This window comes from Cygnus atratus, chromosome 27, assembly GCF_013377495.2.
Source record: "Cygnus atratus isolate AKBS03 ecotype Queensland, Australia chromosome 27, CAtr_DNAZoo_HiC_assembly, whole genome shotgun sequence".
Taxonomy (NCBI): Eukaryota; Metazoa; Chordata; class Aves; order Anseriformes; family Anatidae; genus Cygnus; species Cygnus atratus.
In genome coordinates, this window is record NC_066388.1 from 5,619,648 (window position 1) to 5,636,380 (window position 16,733).

General features: G+C 46.5%; 1 protein-coding gene across 2 annotated transcripts in view; it reads right to left on the minus strand.

Annotated features, from left to right (window-relative positions):
• Positions 1 to 4,289: 4,289 nt before the first annotated feature.
• GFPT1 (glutamine--fructose-6-phosphate transaminase 1) overlaps positions 4,290 to 16,733 on the minus strand; it is a 43,306-nt gene continuing 30,862 nt past the window's right edge. The window contains exons 18-19 of one of the 2 annotated variants that reach the window (XM_035568819.2): positions 16,111 to 16,272; positions 4,290 to 4,658 (exon numbers count right to left, since the gene is read on the minus strand). In XM_035568819.2, the coding sequence (XP_035424712.1) occupies positions 4,629 to 4,658; positions 16,111 to 16,272 (192 nt within the window). In that variant the 3' untranslated portion in view covers positions 4,290 to 4,628. Of the gene's footprint in view, positions 4,659 to 11,155; positions 15,474 to 16,110; positions 16,273 to 16,733 lie in introns of those variants that run through there. The other variant, XM_035568818.2, reaches the window with a different exon arrangement.

Consider the following 16,733-nt stretch of genomic DNA (forward strand, 5'->3'; position numbering starts at 1 on the left):
TACACCTCTTCAAAATGATTTCTTGCTGAAACAATTTGGCTGAAACAGCCACCATCTGAAGCCAAGTGCTGGACCACCCAGGCCTCCAGCCTAATCCACTGTGGCACGTTTTTACATTCCCACAACATAAAATTAAATAAATAAAAAGCAGACCAGAATGTGAGAACCAAAAAAAAAAAAAAAAAAAAAGAGAGAGAAGGCAGGAACTGCTGGAAACCAGCCAGAGAAGCCGCTGGTTCTTCAGGTTAAAAACAGATCCTGATTGGAGACATAGGTAGGGAATCACATTAGCTCATGGGGTCTTTTAATACTTGTCAAGCAGGCAAAGTGCACAAGAATGTAATAATCTAGATTTAGATGACAAACTGTAGCATTGCAAAAGCCAACTTCTCTGAGCAGCAGCATCATAATGGCTCTGGAAGCTGGGGGAAAACCAGTTTAAACAAATCACCATGGGGATCACCAAGGTGGACACAAAATTTCCCTGTGGCTCCAGGGGCCAGGGATAAGTCGCGCTGCTGGGGCAGAGCCCGTGTGGGAGACGGGCAGGGGGAGGCCTTGGCACAGAGCTGCAATACCCTGCAGCAGCGAGGAAGTGCAGTACAACCCCATCGCAAATGATCCTGAGCTAAAACAAGCACAGGGTTGCTTATGAGTTTGTTTAGATCATTTCAGTCAAAAGCAGAGTGTGTTGGGGGTAAGGATGCTCCTTTTTCCTGCACTGTGCACCCTGTGCGTGTGCCTGCGGTATGGGAGGACACTGAAGTGATGCCAGCTGTCTCTGAGTGTGCCGCTCCACTGAGCTCACGCAGCCCTTGGAAAGAGCGAGAGAGCAAGAGAGCCCCAGCAGAGGAGTCCTGGCAGAAGGGAGACGGGGACAACAAATTCCTACCTGGGCTGCTGCAGGACAAAACCCTGCACCAGAAAGCGATAAATAGAATGCATCTTTCACACTTGATATGCCACTCCCATTTAGTCCTGTCCCCTCCCCTTCCCATGTGTTTCCTGTCCAAAAATTCATGACTTCATTTTTTTTCCTCCCTTTCTACTGCTGTTGGAATACTATTTAATCACAGCCAGCTCCACCAGGGAGATGGCAGGGCAGAAATGACTTGCAGTGGTGATGTGTGCCTGTCTGTCTGCAGCAAGCTCATGGATACATCACTTCATTGGAAGCCCAGGATGTTTTCCTTTTTTTTTTTTTTTTTTTTCACCTCTTTCTCCCTTTCTGTGGAAGAGATGAAAGATGAGCTGTGCTGAAAGCCATTACCACATGCACCTCACTCCTCAGAGGGGCTTGCAGCTTGGGGGTGTGATAGTCCATGTGCTGGCAAGTCCAAAAAGTTGCAGTTTGCTATTGCATAAATGCTGCAGGGTTTCACAGTTGCTTCCCATGCTCCAGGGAAGACAAACATATTCATGCTGCTGGAGGAGACCTCCAAGCTGATGAAAGGGAAGGGGGCTGTTGGCTCAAGGAGCAATTTCTGGCACAGCTGCCGAAGTCTGCAGCAGGAGCAGGTCTGCTGGTTGTCCTGCTCAGCTGCAGACAAACTGTTGCAGAGCAGGGGATTCGAGCAGCCCTTGAGCACACTTCTGCACTTCTGGTGCTACAGTTTGTGGGGAAGTGTCAGAGTGTTTTCCAGCTTTGCTTTACTAGGCTAATTTAGGCAGGTGCAGTATGGAAACATTATTGCTGCAAATTGTTTTTATTTATTTATTTTTATTTATTTATTTTTATTTATTTATTTTATTTAAAATATTATTTTAAATGCATTTTGATCAAAGTGGCAGATTTGCACTAGATCATGATCGTGGTGTCTCTGGGTGTGTGTCTCATACGACAGTGACTGCGAGTACACTGAGCATGTCCTCTCTTACTGAGGACCATACATGATAGGCTTTTGACAACTGTGCAGGGAGGAGAGGACAAATCTACTTTCATGTACACCCAACTGTTCTTTATTATCCTAAAAAAGTGTTTCTGGCCAACACCTGCCACACTCCTGGTTGAGCTGGCAGGAAAAGCAACGATATTGCTCAATGCCCAGGCAAGAGCATGGTGTTCTGGGCAAGTGTTTGATGTGAGAGCAAGACTTGGTGGCAGGTGACCCGGAGCTCAGAGGCACAAGGTCTCTTCCAGTCATGCTTCCCTGATGGACACCTCATCCAATGCCTGCTGGAAAGACTTCTGATTTCTCACTTACTGCACATTGTCTGAACCTCAGCCCTGAGCATCTGTGCTGCCACTGGGTGCCTGTGTGAATTAGCACTGTGAGTCAGACAGAAAACACAGCCACTGTCCAGATCAGATTTAACTCTGCAAAGCTGCTGTAATTAATTTTTCCTCCTGCTTACAATAGGCTAAAGGAGCTTCTGCTAAAAAACGAGCTTTGTCTGCACTTCATTTATTTTCATTGTGTGCCCTTGTTCTGGAGGCACAACTGTCAGTCAAGATGGTCTGGGTCAGTTCAAACATTACAGATTTTTGGGGTGCTCGCTTGTTTTTGTTGTTGTCTTTTGTTTTGTTTTGTTTTGTTTTGTTTTGTTTTGTTTTGGAATTATTTTTCACCACAGGCTGCATCATGCTGATTGAATTGAGATAAGGGATGATTAGGCAGCAGTGGCTGAAATCCCAAGAACGGGACCTGAAATAAAGCCCAAGCTCTGTGCTCAGTCCTTATGGGGCAGCTGCTTCTACTGCTCTGGCCACCCAGGGATAAGGACTTGCCAGCAAGACCCCTCAAATTACAATTTTTCCTACTTGATCCTTCAGCTGGTGCCTGAACAGTGAGAAAAGTTTCCTAGCATGCAGGCAAGCACAAACTTTATAACTGAAATGGTCCATGTTCAAAGGGTTTTCCATGCTCTCTGCTGTGTAGCTGGACATTGCACAGTTGTGGGGGTGGGGAGGTGGCACACAGGCTGGGCATGTCCCCGTCCATCCCATCGTGCAGTACCAGTGTGAGGGACGCTGCCCTGCCCCAGCAGCACAGCTTGCCTTAGGCATCATCCCCACCCCCTCCTTTTCACCTGGCACAACTGGAAGCAGCTGTTTTTTTTTCTTTTCAGGCCTCAGCATGAGACTGCCCAGGAGGTGCTGCTTCTCAGTCTGCTGCTGAGCCCTTTTCCCAGCCCATACCAATCTGCAAAGTCTGGTTTCCTACCTTCCCCTTGTGGCATTACTGCAGGTCTATTTGGTGTTTAGAGGGGTGTGACCAAGCAACCTGGGTTTTGTTTAAAAGCAGAAAAGCTTTACTCTTTCACTCCCTCTTCATTTGGAGGTGAATGAAAGCTCACCAACATAGCCCCTTCAAAATCTGGTAGTTGCATAAGCCAGCCTTAACTATTGCTTTCTGCAACACCAGTGCGAATTTCTCCCCTCCTTGCTGAGATCTGCCTTAGCAAAGCTTAAAGCACTTTGCAAAAGGTTATCAGTCCTGAATGGAATCCATGTGAGCACTGCGTGTGCAAAAGGCTGGTGATTGTCACAGCTAAACAGTCTGGGTGAATCTCGGTGGGTTTTGGGGTAGCAGCTGCCACATAGTGCTGATCCCTGATGCCATCTCTAACCTGTGACCAGGGACCATGTGGGGCTGGCTGGCCTGGTCCTTGTTAGTGTCAGGAATACACAACCCATGGGTTACACAGTGGTGTGAGCTTTATGCATCTGCAGTTCAAACCCTGCTCCTGCTAGCAGGGTCCCCTGAGCAAGCCAAGCAGCCTGTCTCTGAGGGCCACCACAAGCCATAGTCCCCACTGGACTGAAGGTGTTTCATGACATCCCAGCCCCATGGTTTTAACCCCAAGCCACCCCTCCTCTGCCTCTCATACTGCTTTTGTAGCTTCCTAATCTGACATATGGATGGCAATGGTTTTTCTCCACTACCAGGAGCTTGCCATTGATATTTCAGCAGGTTTTTCTTGTCTGCATGGACTGGTGTGTTAAAGATATGGAGCGAGATGCAGGGCTGCCTCGCCAGGCTCTCGTGACCTGCGAAGCCATCACAAGGACTAAATGTCCAAGCTTTACGTGTCATGCATCTAAGATCTGTCCTCACCATGCTAGCGAGCAGGCCAGGAGTTCATGTCAAAGAAAATTTGACTTTAGTTGTCAAAGCTGTAGTTGGGCAGGGACAGAAAGGAGGCTGGGGAAGTCCTGAACTTTGCTTTGTTTCTTTGGCTGCAGAAGCCAAGAAGGGAAGGAACCCTCCAAGAAAAGACAAGCACCGGCACCTCCAAAGCAGAGTGCTTCACTTCTGACATTTGCTTTAAGAAAAGAAAAAAAAAAAGACATGCATGTAGTCTTTTATTGTTTGAAACCTAAAAACAGGGCAAGAACTGCAGTGCAAAATGCAACCGTCAAACATCAAACCTGTGACTGTCTGTCACATATTGAGTGGGTTTTCTACGCCTTGCTCAGTGCAAAACACTCCAATCTGGGGCTGCCAGCCTGGGTTGCGCAGAGCAGACAGGACCTGACTGATGCTCGTCGCTTCCGACTGATGCCCCGGGGTGTGGGCAGAGCAGGTGGCAGCCCAGGGATGTGGTTTTGGCTGCCTGCAGCTCACCTGTTGCTCCTTTTCCTCAGGCAGCTGCGTGCAAAGCGAGCGGCGAAGCGGTGTCAGCACTCAGTCTCTGGTGGCAGCGATGCGGTCCACCTGCAAAAAGGAGAGCAGCCGTGAAAAGCGGAGCCTTGGCAGCAGGGAGGTGCAGCCGTGCTGCTGCTGCTCTTCGGATGGAGCATGCGGCCGTGCTCCATCCTGTCAGCCCCTGGATCCGCAGCGTGGGGTTTGGAAAGCCCCGGAGATGAGGCTTTTCTGCTCTCTGCAGTGTCGATCCTGCACTTAGACAAAGCAGGGCTTTGTGTGCGTGGGATAACAATCCCGGCTCGATGGGATTAGTCACTGTAACTGTGATACTACAGGAAAAAGCATGATGAGAGGGTTAATCCTGGCTCTCGAGGGACACACGATGCTGTGTAGCTCAGCTCTTTCTTGCCTCTCTGTCACTGCCCACAGAGGCTGATGCTACTGCCCCAGTGCCTCTGGGGCTGTGCTGGGAGCTCGTGAGTGGCCGTGCAGTGCTCTGGGGGAGTTGGGTGCTGGGGAAGTGGGGTTTGTCTTTTTGGTACATGGAGGTTCCTCTTGCAACATGCTGGGCAGGCTCCAAATGGAGCTGCAAATCCAGCACTGAAATTCTCCATCTTTGCCACACTGCACCAGCACCCTGGCAAAGCTCTGGCTCTGGAGGGACTGAGTCTGAGGCACGAACCAGAGCCCCCCAGCTCATCCGGGGCAAGGCAGACACCGCAATCAGCAGTGCTGGCAGCAGGCTCTGTGCCATGGCTTTGAAACAGCCTGTGGGTCACTCAGGACCATTTGCTTTGGGGTTTTTCTACCTGTTTGCATGCTGGGAAGCAGCATCCACCCAGGTTGGGTGGCCTTAGGAGCCCCTGCGGTTCCTCCAGGCTTAGGTGCCCTAAACCATGCCCTGCTGTGGGGATGCCACAGAAACCCGGCAAGATGAGGGTTACAGTGCTGCTAACGGCATCTTATTTAACTGGGGGGGTGCAAGTGAGAGACACCGAGCGCAACTCAGCCCCTGCATCTGGCACTTCAGAGCTGCTCAAATGCTGAATAAACACGTTAATGTTCAGAGCAACTGCTTTTTTCGAGGGAGGTGGGAAAGGAGATGTCTGCAGACTGGTGTCGCTAACAGAAGTGTTTCTGGAGCTGATGTCATGTGAGGAAGGGACACAGTGTCAGTGTCTTTCAGCTCTGCATGGAGGAAGTACATTTTGCAGGGCGACGTGAGACTCAGCTGACATCTCTGAGTGCAGCCTCTCGCTCTGCCACTGCCTCTCCCTGGCTAGAAGGGAAACCCGGGCTTTGCTCTGCCCTGTCCTGTGGCAGGCGTTTATTGACAAGTCATTTTGCATTCTTCTTCCTCTGTGTTTTCAGTCATAAGATAATGGCAGATATTTCCCTTTGGAACAGGACTTTATATAGGGCTTCCCACTGTGGCTGAAACAAGCAGAAAACATTGAAGACCACGGCATTCCCAGGCTGGTGAGCCCTTCTCCCAGCCTAACATTTCCCTGCTTGCTTCTACTGATGAGAAAAGTGTTTCTTAGCTGATGTTTCTGCAGTGTTAAAGCGCAGTTCTCTTTTTTCTGTGCTTGTAGAAACTACCCACATCTCCTGAAGAGAAGTTTGTCTGGAGCTGTGACCAGCATACCCCAATTATCCACAACCCCCTGGCTGCTGGCCTGCCACAAGCCAGCTGGTTGCATTAAATTGAAGACAGATACAATTAAATTACTTGCTTTATTGCTTTTCCATGTAGTGTATGCCCTGATACCACTTGGACATGTGGTAACCCAAACAGGACTCTTCCTGGAGAAATGTGACAGAGACTGCTGCCTCAGGAGCAGCGTTCAGCTCTAAATTTTTCACGCAGCTCATCCCCCTTGAGGGCAAGGACTGTGACAAGCCCTTGTCCCTGGCTGGCAGCACCTGGAGGGCTGAGGGCAGATGGCTTTGGTCCGCACTGATCCCTACATGGACCCAGTGACCTACAGCCCTGCAGCCAAAATTCCCTCCAAACCTGGCTGTTCTGCTCAGAAGCAGTTGGCTCATGCCTGCCTCAAGCCCCACTTGCCCCCTGCCTTACTTGGATGTGGTCTTGCAGGGACAGTCCTGGATGCAATTCCTGTAGCCTACATGTTAAGCTCTGTCATGAGCCCTTCCCCAAGGCTGTCTGCCAGTTATGCTAAGGGAGGTGATGTGGCTGTTCCGTAGGCTCAGGATCCCCCGTGGAGCGGAGTGGGTGAGGACCGCTGCTCTCCTTGAGCTGAGGACTCCATGAGCAGTGCAAGGCACATTGCCTGGGTCATCCTGGTGTGGTTCAGCAGGATTTTTTCCTGTGTGCATCGTTTCCAGCTTTGTGCAACTCTGAAATTCCACCCCCCCCCCCCCCCCGACCCCTACATTCCACCTGGCAGTGGCTGGCTGCACAGGCTGGCTGCTACACTTCTGGGGAGGTCATTGCCTGAATGTGAGCATCCTGTCTTGGCTTGGGGAGTATGTGTCTTAAGTTTTCCCATGGTAGACCAGTTGGGGCTGCTTGGATCGACGATAACTTTGATTTTCACTGGTGTTTCTAGCTGGGCTTGGAAAAGCTTATCTTCCTGATGATGGGAAATGATGAAAAAAATAAATAAATACAACAGGGAATGCGAGTCCCTGCCACAGCTTAGAGCAGAAGGAGACCACAGGGGCCGTTCTGTCTGTTCACCCGGCGCCCTTGTGCTGGTCTTGTGGTGGGACTGCAAGTGCCAGAGAGAGGAGGTTTTGTGGCTGAAGCTGGGATTTCCCAGCACAGCTGTGCCAGGAGCCAGGGCTGACAGGCCTGAAGGATGGCTTTGGCTACGGAACCTACTTCCGGGCACATCCTCAGGGTGCCAACGCGATGAGAGTCATCCTGTGAGGGCAGTGTCTTGCCCAGTATTGGGTGCTAGAAAGCACCCACCTGTGAGCTTCAGGAAGGCTTGTTCCAGCGGCAACTGGCATTAGCAGGGAGGACAGGCAGCATCTCCATCCTAGCAATGACTCCGTGGTGCACATGGTGACGTAGTTTTATGCATGGACAGAAATGAGAGGAGCATGGAGGTGCTGATCCTGTCCCTTGCAGGTTTGCTGGCTGCTCCCCCTTCGTGGTGTCCCTTCGGTGCTGGCCAGGTGTGAGGTTTGCTTGTGCGGGGTTGTCTCCTGCTTAATAAGGGCTTTGGGTGCCCCCACCCCCTGGCTCCCTACGCATGAGCTCCTGGACCCCATTGGTGCCTGGCTGTGAGCTGCATGGTGCCGCCAGCGTCTCCAGCGCATCCGGGCTCCCCACAGCTTTTGGGATCTGGTGTTACAGTAATCTCACTGCTCGCTGTCCAGATGCAGGCGAGCAGCTTGTTTGTTTAAAGTTGTTTCCATAGGAATGCGTAAGGATCATGGGAACATATTTTATTTGACCTTAACAATAAAGAATGAGACTGAGGAGGGGGGAGGAGTCCTGTCACGTCTGGTTTGTGGGTCTCTGAGGCTGGGTAACCACTTTATCACTGTATGGACCATCTTAGCAGGCCAGCTTGCTTTTTTTTTTTTTTTTTCTTCTCTTTTCCCTTTTCAAATGCCCACAATGTATTCCAACCAGCTGATAAAAGCAAGGAAATAGGACAGAAATAGCCTCTTCAAGGCACACAAGGCAGCTTCTGGGTCAGACCTGCCATAGTCCAGAAACCCTGAGCAGGAGGTGGAAAAAAAAAAAAAAATCAAAAAAGCCAGATTGTCCAAATGCAGGCGCAGGTTGCGCCGCCGATGTGCGCAACTGGTCACAGCTGTCCCCACAATCTGTCTCTGCCCGTGTTTGCAGCACCGAAGCAGTCGGTACCTGAGGGTTCGCCTTCTTGCTGCTGTGGGCGATGCCAGAGCTGCTCCTGTCTGCCACCTGCAGCGCAGGGCCCTTGCTCCTTGGACCTTCCAAGCCGCAGGAGCTGGAAACGTGGTGAGCCAGACGGAAACGTAATGGCAGCAGTGAGATGCTGGAAGAGCTGCCCAGCACTGAGGGGCGTGGGCAGGGGGGAAGGCAGCTACTGAGCTGTGGGCCTGGCCAGGAGGCTGCACTGAGATAACTCTGTCCCCGTTTAAATGTTTCCCAGGAAGACCCATCAGCTCTCTAAAGCTAAGGCACTTAACTGCTCCTCTTAGCACTCCGAGTACCATGGGGCCGCTGTGGTGCTGCAGGGTGATGCTGTGGGGCTGGTGAAAGCACCAGGAGCTCAGGTCCCACCAGCCCATCAGTCTGTATGGTGCCCGGTGTACAAACAGGGGTCGCTCATCCACACTGCGAGGCAAGGAGCATGGATGACTGCTTTTTAGGGGAAAAAATACAAAACTAACTTGTTTCTAAAGGGGTGTAAGGGTTGCATGCTTTTCTCAAATCAAAAAGGAAACGCAGTCTAGGAACACCAGGCTGTCCCGCACAGCAAATCTTACTGACATATAAGAAAGGCTCCGCTGATAGTTGAGTGTTTTTGTGAAACACCAGCCTGGTAACTGGGAGCTTGTTTTACACCATCACCTTTTTGTTCCACCTATGTACAGCAAAAATGCTGCGGTGTGCTGGTCTCCTTTCCACGCCTGTTCCTGGGGTAAGAATTCCCCATGGGCTGGCTGCTAGCTTCCCATTCAGCATCTCACAGTCACCTGAGAGCTGGCTTGTTTTTTGGGGGGAAGTGGCATTTCTCTGATTCCAGCCGCAACACAGGTGCCTTCTGTGTGAGCAGTCATTGTACGGGGCTCCTGGTGCGCTCCACGGTGGGGGATGAAGAGTCATTGCCACACAGCAAGGGGAGAAGAAGGTGATGAAGGAACACCATGCCCCTGGGCTTGGTGTGCACTTGGCACAGCGCTCCTCCTAGCAAGACCCCTGTGCAAGGGCCAGCACAACTTTATAACAGAAAAGGAGTCCTTTAGGTAAATTAATTTAAGAAGCTTGCATGGATATGCAGTCAGCAGTTCGAGGCTCAGAAAAGAAACTTCACAAGGCCCACGCACAGCTCATGTGAAGGGTAGCTGTCAAAGCACGTTGCTCTAGAAGGGCCAAGGCATACTTTGGAGCAGGCAAGCTAGTGTAATTTTTTCAAACCAAGTGCTTATACCTGTCTGTAAACCTCAGCATCTGAGACCCTGGCTGCATCCTTTTGCTTTTGTCTTCTTACTGTCATTTCTGTTGGCTTAAACTAAATGCAGTCCACAGTGCGTGTGCTTAGTTGCCCCGCATGGGGTAATAAGCAATGGAGAACCTGGGCAGCACCCCATGTGTACCCATTCCCTTGCTCTTCAAATGAGGCAGTTCCTGGGCTGCACTGAGGGAACAGGGTCCCGTGTCTGGAAATGCATCCAGGGCTGTGGAGCAGCTGGTGAGGAGCTCAGGTCTGGGAGCTGCAGCGGACAGCCCAGAGAGGAGGGAGCCTGAGCACGGTGCAGCCCTGGAGGCACCTGAGGATGATGCTACACACAGCCACCTTGCCTTGCTGACTCCTTGCTCCCTCTCCTTTTAGCATCCTGAGCAGATGGGTTCTACAGCTGCATGAAAACGAAAGCCCAAAGCTTTGATCTGTTTTACTTGTTTTTGTTTGTGACCTTAACTCAGGCCTGTACTGCTGTTTCCTCCTGCAGTGCTGAGCAAGCAGAAGTGGACAATCTTGCTCCCAACATCTGGCTATGGTTTTTGTGCGTGGGCACTGACTTTAATTGCAATACTAAGAACGTGTGTGCATAGCTCCAAGGCACTAGCCTTCAAAAGCAGTCTTGTGACTTTACTACTACTTGTACAGGAAAAGTATTTGTAACAAGAGCAAGTCCAGTCTGCTCACTTTATTTGGGGAAATAAATGTCCATGTTTGATATTCTTCCCCTGCAGAGGTGAAGGTCCCTAAGAAAATTAATTCCTGAATGGCTCCAAGTGGAGGAGGGGTGGAATTCCAGATAGGCTGTTGTCATTGTGGGTTTTGCTTACAAAGTTGTCCACGCATTTTTAAGACATGAACAATCTCTAAGTCACCAGCTGTTGACTTACAAGAACTTAACTGTACCACCTCAGCACCCAAGTCATCCTGCACTGCTGGGGCAGCAAAGCAGAGCTGTGGTGCTCCCAGCCTGCCTGACATTACCCAAACTAGGGGCAGTTACAAAAAAGCTGAAAAAAAGAACTGTGAATTTCAAAATTGCATGAGGCATGTGTGAAGATCACTGAGCACAGGTTGTATCTGGGCTGTACTAACTGCTCTTTTGTTTTATCCAGTGATAGAAAAGTGGTTGTTAAATGAGAATGAAGGTACAGAAGGTAATACGGCCTGTTCTGCCTTAGGGATGTTTCATGGGCTTTCCTCTTCACTGTTTTTGGTTAGTAGCAAAATCAAGGATAGAAAGTGAGTTGAAATATATCTCAGACATGTTATTAAATAATAATAAAAAAAAAAGCTTGGCCAGTTAGAAGAGAGTTAAGCTTTGGGTCTTTTTCTGCTTTGTATATATTGCCCTTAACTTTCACAGGGGTTACCTATTCTTTAATAGATGTAACTAAAGACCAGTAATTCAGTTTGTTTAATGTAGGGCACTTGATTTTATTCAAAGGGTGAGATACAAAAAAGTAAGCAAAAAGACAGAACCCAAATTATAAAACACTACAGACAAAAGTAAGACATCTTCTGCATACAGCACACAACAGGAAACAAGATACAGACTGGTCCCCACAAACCAAGCCAGCTGGATATGTACAAGCACAGTACATATAGACCTAGAAGGGAAGAAATGGTGGTATTTGCCATTTCAAACGTCTATTTACATAAACTGAAGGCAAATAGTCTTTCCTTTTATTCAAGCCAAATACTTCTTTGCTGTTTCTTCTTCCTGTTTCTGATGTGGAAGAGGGACTCCAGGCTTTGAGGCAAGTTTGGTACATTCAGGTAGGATCTAAAATCAGCCACAGCTAAACACTGATGTGCTGCTGCATGGACTCAATTTCAATTTCCCTCTCCATCATATATGCTGCTGTCAGCCACCTACTTGTGGTGTCAAGGACTGCTAGTAACTACTTAAGAGGAAAAAAAACAACAATTTTGCACTAATATTTTGGTCTTCCTTGTGCCTTTAGACATTTCAATCTGCAGCTTAACCAAACCTAGTCTGTCTGTGCTAGTGTTAAGGTTTCAAATGGAGCAAGATTACATATTGTCTTATCCATGAGATCCCTCCCACTTGTCTCCAAAATGGTCTATGTGAAGCTTTCACTAATGCAGCTTTTGAATACAAAGGGGTTGAGACGTTCTGAACAAGGAGGTCAAGGCAGCTCTCTGGCTGGAATAGCATCCCCATATCAGTGGTACACAATTACCTTCCAGTCAGTAAGAGCATGCTAAAAAGGAGACAGCACTTCCCCTGTCAGTGCTGTACCTTACAAAGACAAGGCTACCCAAATACTGGTTTGGGCTCTTTATAAGCGTGTGTATGCAGATGGTACTTACTCAGCTCTCATGTTCAGGAAAGAACTGTCTCTAGACTTTCTTCAGTACAGCTAGGAGGAAGAAACCTTTCTGGCAGAAGCATACTCCACAAACAACTTTCCCATGTTTGTGGAATAACCTTACTAACAGTGTGGAATTTGGCTAAGATCTGTTATGAAGAAACAGTGTGCCGAGCCTGAAGTTCTCTGGTCTTCGGTAATTAGAAAAAACCCTAAGACCTATGGGGCTTGTACTTCCCTTTAAGCCTCTGCAGACATAGATGAGGAAAACAGTTACTTCAGTCAAAATAAACTATGACAAACGTATGAAGTAATAGGCAGCTGCTATTCCAAATGACAAAGGCCTTTATCTGTATTTACCTGTGGCTCAATTTTAGTGACAGGGCTACTGAATTTTTGAACACCTCAGTTAGGAAAGAGGGAGTTTTACTGGCTCAGTAAGCAAAACATTCATTCTGGAGAGCAGAAGACTGACTGGCTGTTAATAAATATCACAAGACATTCTGAAAGTTTTCTAGGGAAAAGAGAAACATCATCTGTTCATCAAAATGCAACACATCTACACAAAATGAGGTAAGGAAAGCTAAGAAGAGTCCTTTATACATTCTCACTTCACACAGGCATAGCAATTAACAACAATGAGATGCTTTACGGATTCCCTACCATGCTCATCAGAGAAATTCCTCATAGCAAGTGTGCTCTACAGCATTCTTTGATATTAAGCATTACAACATCCAACAGCCTAGTTGCAATTAGCGACTAAACCTCTGTTTTGGCAGGCGGATTTTTGTACACTTCAGGCAGTTTACTGGCAACTTGCAGAATACAGGGGGTGAATACTACCTTTACTTCTGACAAATGAAGTATTTGTCATGAGTTTTAATGCCTTAAATTACTAAGAATAAGGATTTGTCTATCACAGCATTAAAACCAAATAACTCAGCAATATCTGTACAGTTACACCCAACAGGAGAGTGTCAGACTTAAATTTCTAACTTAGAATCCTGTTCTTTGGTCCTCTTTGTACACAAGTTACTTTCATAAATATTTAACAGCCTGAATTATCAAACTTTTACTGAACAGCAATCTGTATTTTAACATGATGTCTACCATCCTGTTTGCTAGGAGACTTGGTAAGCTAGCAAACAATTATCTGTACAAGGCTAGACAAAAGCAATGCTTGTTGTTTTTCTTCTGAATGGAATAGGAGAAATAGATCTTAATTCTCTTGCAGGTTCTTTCCCATTAGACACCATGCTAACAAGAACATAGGATGTGGTACTGCAAGTCCTTATGCTGGGGAGTAGGGGGAAGCCCTTCCTTGCTTCCCACCCTCCATGTTAAAGGTTCACAGTTTCCCTTCTCTTAAGAGAAGAGTGGGAGATGGAGGAAAATGAACTGTCTCCAAACTGTTAGTATTGAACATACGTCGTTTGTTCCTTAAGAGAAGTATCCTCTCAAATGAAGCAGGGAAGAAGTCTGCAAGTCATGTTTAGGCAGAGGCACGTTAACTGTTAAAAGCTAGTGCCTCATAGGCAAATATTGTACAAATAAAATTAAGTATTTACTTCTTTGCTCTTAAACAGACACTGGCAGCACAATGCATTCATAAATTAATAGTCTGAATACCATGTGTTAATCAACATACATATATTGGCTTTAAGAAACTGTTTCCAGGCAGGCAGCATTTTAATCTAATTAACATAATAAAACAGCCTTGAGCTGATACTGAATTGAAGTTAAATAGGCTACTGTGGTTTTATATAAAGTAGAACTGCTACACAGTCTTTGGAAACACCTCAGTCTGAGTAGTTGTCTTTTACTGTACAGGTCAGGCTGGATTACTACTACTTGGGCAGTCATCTTGCAACCTGCACAAGGAGAGCTACGTTTACATTTGTTAAAGCAGTCTGGGGGGCAGCAAGTGATCTGGAATATCCACCATGACTTGTCAAGCATTGCTTTACACCTTGTAGTTTGCTTTTCTTTTTATGCTGTTTGTATAAAGCTAATTCAAAGCCTACCACCCGGGCAGGAAATTCACCTTTTTGCATTAGGAAACACCTAGCTAACTGCCATTTAATGACTTTTTCAAAGCTGGTATTAAATCTTCAAGGCATATTTTCTGTGTAATTTCTGATTCTCTGCAAACTTGTTATACAATTATCAGTGTATTTTTTTTCACGTGTATCAAGCCTTTATCCCCTCCAGTTTTACAACTGCTGAATTTGACATAATCACATACGCCACTACAACTGTATGAACTACTCATAAATAAACCAGAATCCATGTATTTATCAGGGGACTTTGTCTAATGTAGTAAGCCTCAGAAAGCAATATTCAGTGTCGTCTCTGCCTGAGACAAGACAAAAACTTTCTTCTACACGTTCAGACTAGTAAGTGACCTGCAGCAACATAAAGCCCATTCCTTACAAACTGTTTGTAGTGCCACAGTGCTCAGTTCAAGGGGAAAAATCTTTATCCCTCAATGCAGGAAGAGTGCTATTCGTTTAAAAAACAAACACACAAAGAAAATCACCAAAACCCAGCATCAACAAAGCACCACCACAAACTGAGCACTGTTGTATTCCTGTTTTTCCTCACTTTGGCATGCATCCATTCTGAGTCAGACACTGCTTCCACTTACACTTGAAGGCGCGAGTTCCACTGTCTTCATGGGCACAACTACAGATACCTGCTGGTATTACATGGTGCGTTACGGCCCACCGAGTCTATGAGATTGTCAGTTGCTAGGTATTTGGCATAGATAAAATCTTTCTGAAACAAAATTACTTTCTTAGCACATTTACCACATGCCTAAAATTTCAGAGGCTGTGACAGGTCAGTTGAATTCCCTTTTACAAATGAGGCAGAAATTGACCCAAATGCTTGTTTACAGTTTCTCGCTGTTAAAATATCTGCACAAGCATGACCAGTAACAGCTCTTGTTCCAGCTGCATAATCTGGTATCCTGCTTCACTGCCTGAGAGCATGACAGGTAATTCACTGAATGGTTTCTCATCAATGACTGGAATGAGTCACACTGGATAAGAAACAATGACAGTATCTAAAAGTAAAGTGAAGGGCCCCTTACCTAGAAGGCTCAGTAATCTTTAAAGGAAACCATTTAATATCTTGCATGGAAATCTATTGTTCAAAAAACCCAAAGCTACTGACATAGCATGTGGAATCAATTTGACAATCACTAATGTAATGGAAGTATGGCGATCGTGTACACAAACAATGATTTACCAAAATAAGATTTACCTAGGGGACTTTAAAATCAAGTTATTTTAGTACCAAAAAAAGTCTTTCATTTAATTCCCCTTTGCCCCTATGATTCAGATGATCTTTCACTCTACAGTTACGGACTTGGCCAGATTTCTTGGAAAATCAACCTGCAGAGAGGGAGGAGAAAGAAGATGCTTGTGAGTATTTAGACACTTTCCTTGTGTATAACTTTGTAATGTATGGAATGTTTGCTCTGTGTTTAAATTGAAAATGACTGAACACATTTTCCTGTTAACTTAGGATAATCAATGCCAAAAAAGTCCATTGACTTCAGTTGTTACAACTCTGTCAAAAACTAAGGAGTTAGTCCCTTCAATGTAAATTGCTACAGTTCTCAAATGATAAAAGGTCACTGCAGTAAGTGGTAGAGGCCAGTGTCTGTATTAAGATCAAATAACTAACACAGACTCTGTTTTTTTTTTAAACATCCTTCTGTTGATTTTGATTTTAAACTTCATTTTAGCTTCCTACCAGCTCTCCAGCAACAGTACGCTTGTACCAGAAAACAGACATGTCCAACTCAAACTGCATGAGGCTCAGCCAAGTGTAGTAGACTGCCTTCACGTTTTGTTCACAAAAAGCTTCTGCAATTGTCAGGTCTACCATTTAACCTGACAGTTCCAGTAGCTCAAGCAATCACACAGACAACCCCCACAGACTTCAAACTTCACCCAACACATCTTTTTCAGACCTGTAAATAGCAAACACAAGTGCAGGAGGCTAGGAAGGGAACACTGTACTTACATCATATCCTCTGAGAACTGCAAGGTGGAAAGCCAGAAGCTGAAGCGGGATGACACTCAGGATCCCCTGCAGACAGTCCACTGAATGCGGAACTTTGATTGTTCTCTTATTGTTCTTAATTGTCTCAATGTCTTCCTTATCACAAATGATGACAGGTCGCCCCTGCAACAAAGGCAAATGTTGAAGAAAAACATGTAAGGAAAGGTTCTTTTCTCACTTCTGTTCACATCACTGGTAGCAAGAAACTTTTACTTAAAGGAAAGCAGCTTAGCATCACATGGGCATTCCAGTAGCATATTTTAAAGGGTAAACAAACCACACTAGGCTCCTGCATCTGTAGCCTTATGCCGGTGCACTTTTCTTATTGAAAACAAAAAAACATCACTGCATTCTGCAATCGCAAGCCTGAGCACTCTGAAGTGTTACCTTTTCTGAGATCTGACAAAACTGGGAAATCACAGAGGTTGGAAGAAAAAAAAAAAGCCTCCCCCCCCTCCCCGAACAACAAATAAAGGTTGCTAGCAATTGTTTTCTAAGCTAGTGAAATAATGTTAAAACTGAAAACTTTCCTCCTTCAGTACATGTAATACTATGCATCTAACAATGTTCTGAACCTAACCCAT